Source organism: Cyprinodon variegatus, unplaced genomic scaffold (genome assembly GCF_000732505.1).
Source record: "Cyprinodon variegatus isolate N-32 unplaced genomic scaffold, C_variegatus-1.0 Scaffold303, whole genome shotgun sequence".
Classification (NCBI taxonomy): domain Eukaryota; kingdom Metazoa; phylum Chordata; class Actinopteri; order Cyprinodontiformes; family Cyprinodontidae; genus Cyprinodon; species Cyprinodon variegatus.
Window position 1 is genome coordinate 850536 of NW_015150756.1, and position 1911 is coordinate 852446.

The 1911-nt window shown below is 38.7% G+C and overlaps 1 protein-coding gene across 1 annotated transcript in view; it reads right to left on the reverse strand.

Moving 5' to 3' along the window:
• Positions 1 to 679: 679 nt before the first annotated feature.
• LOC107090611 (endonuclease domain-containing 1 protein-like) overlaps positions 680 to 1911 on the reverse strand; it is a 3147-nt gene continuing 1915 nt past the window's right edge. The window contains exon 2 of the mRNA XM_015384104.1: positions 680 to 1856. Coding sequence (XP_015239590.1) covers positions 1230 to 1856 — 627 coding nt within the window. The 3' untranslated portion in view covers positions 680 to 1229. The remainder of the gene's footprint in view (positions 1857 to 1911) is intronic.

Genomic DNA, 1911 nt, shown 5'->3' on the forward strand with positions numbered 1-1911 from the left:
TAGGGACATGTCCCTATGGTCCCTATGCAAACCTACGCCCATGCTTGCATCCTCTGCACTTCTGATATCAAAATCTCATCCATGGTCATATGATTAGGTTGCTTTTGGTCTTCAGGTCTGTAGTCTGTAGTCAGCCAATGGCTTTTCTAGTGGAGGAAAAACCAGGCCAGTGTTCTGTCAGATGAGCATACCTCATCAGACCAGTATACCCATAGTCAATACGTACACGCAAGATGTTAGATTTGCGTTTATCCCTTTTTTTTTTCTACAAAAGTAGTGATTAAACTACCTCAACGGGCGTGCATCCCTCTAGTCATGTACAAAAAAACAACAGTTTAAGGTGGGATCGCCATACATTTCCAAAAACACCAGAAAGTAAGTAATTTAATATTTTTTTTGTTCATGTCTAAAGGGATACACACCGGTTTAAAGTGTATCTTTTGTACTAAACTAAAGGGATAAACGGGGATTGACTAGTGGTATGCTGGTCTGACCGGGTATGCTCATCTGACAGAACACCAGGTCTACAATCTGAAAAGCTTTGCATATTGCACGCTAACTGCTAGCTTTTTTCCTCATGGAATCATGGAACCAACAGCTGCAGTTTTTTAAGCTGTGTCAATATTAAATGATTTCAAAACACCAGTTCTGTTTCATGCATGATTTTTTTTTATGTATTCATTTATTTTTGCCAAGCGTATTTTAAGATAATGGATAATACAAATCCAAGTTTAACAAATGTCAACATGTAAAGGAATAACTCAAGAGGTACAGCATACTGCAAAAATGGAAGGGGGAGCAAAGAAAATGTACAAATGGCAACATTGGCCTCTGCCTAAATAACAACCAGATTCCTAAGATAAAACACTAAAAACCTCTATATATTTTCCTGAAGATAACGGTTACATTTGGCGAGGTACCCGTGATATCAGAGGAAAGTGTTTAAGTATACAGTTTTTATAATTTTTAAAACTTTTAAGGTAGAATTCTTGAATTCAGAGGAGGCAGAGTGAACAGAACAGAATGTATATCTGTCATGTTCTCAAATAACATTTAGTTGAGGACCATAGGAGAGATTGTAAGATTGGAGAGAGGTTCATCTTTAGTTTTTTGTATTGCTGATGTGTTTTACAAGTTTTTATTCTGAGTACTTTGTTAAAATCATGATTACGTTAAGGATGAGGTTGCTGAAGCTTTTGTTATAATTATAGTGTGCCCTATTAGCTGCACTAGTTTTCTATGGGTTTTTTAGCATTCAAACATTTTGAATCAAACAGATTGACAGTTCTGTTCTGGTTCAGCCTATTGCTCAGGATACCCTCCAAGGTCTCCAATGGCATCTCACTCACTTCATAACCTTTATTTTCCCCTGTCTTAGCTGTAGGTACAATCTCCCCCCCGCTGTTGCGATAATTTCTTCCCACTGCACCATATGTAGGAAAAAACATTTCCAGATGGTCAGGAAGGGGCTTTGAATATTCGGGGCAGCAGTAAGCAGACCAAATGTATTCAGGAACAGCCACTCTGTTATTGATCCAGTGTGAGGGGGACATGTAAGGAATGACACCAGTTATAACGTACATTGGACCTATGCAGTAGTTCTTTCTCTGCAACACTTTTTTCTCCCAATCATTCCACAGGCCTGAATTGGATCCTTTCTCCTGGGGGACAATGTTTGTCAGAGTGAAGGTGGCAATTCTGTCTTCTTCCCCCATCTGGTGCATACTAGGATTGAGATGCCCTCTTGTTAACTTGGAAAGCTTATAATCATTGTCTACTGCTTGGCTTTCAATCACATCTTTCGGAACAGGTTCTGGAAAAGGTCTCATGTCTGGAGGGAAATAGGGATTCACCAACTAAAAAAAAAAAAAAGGGAAAATTAATATACCGGTAGGCATATGATGTCTTTTA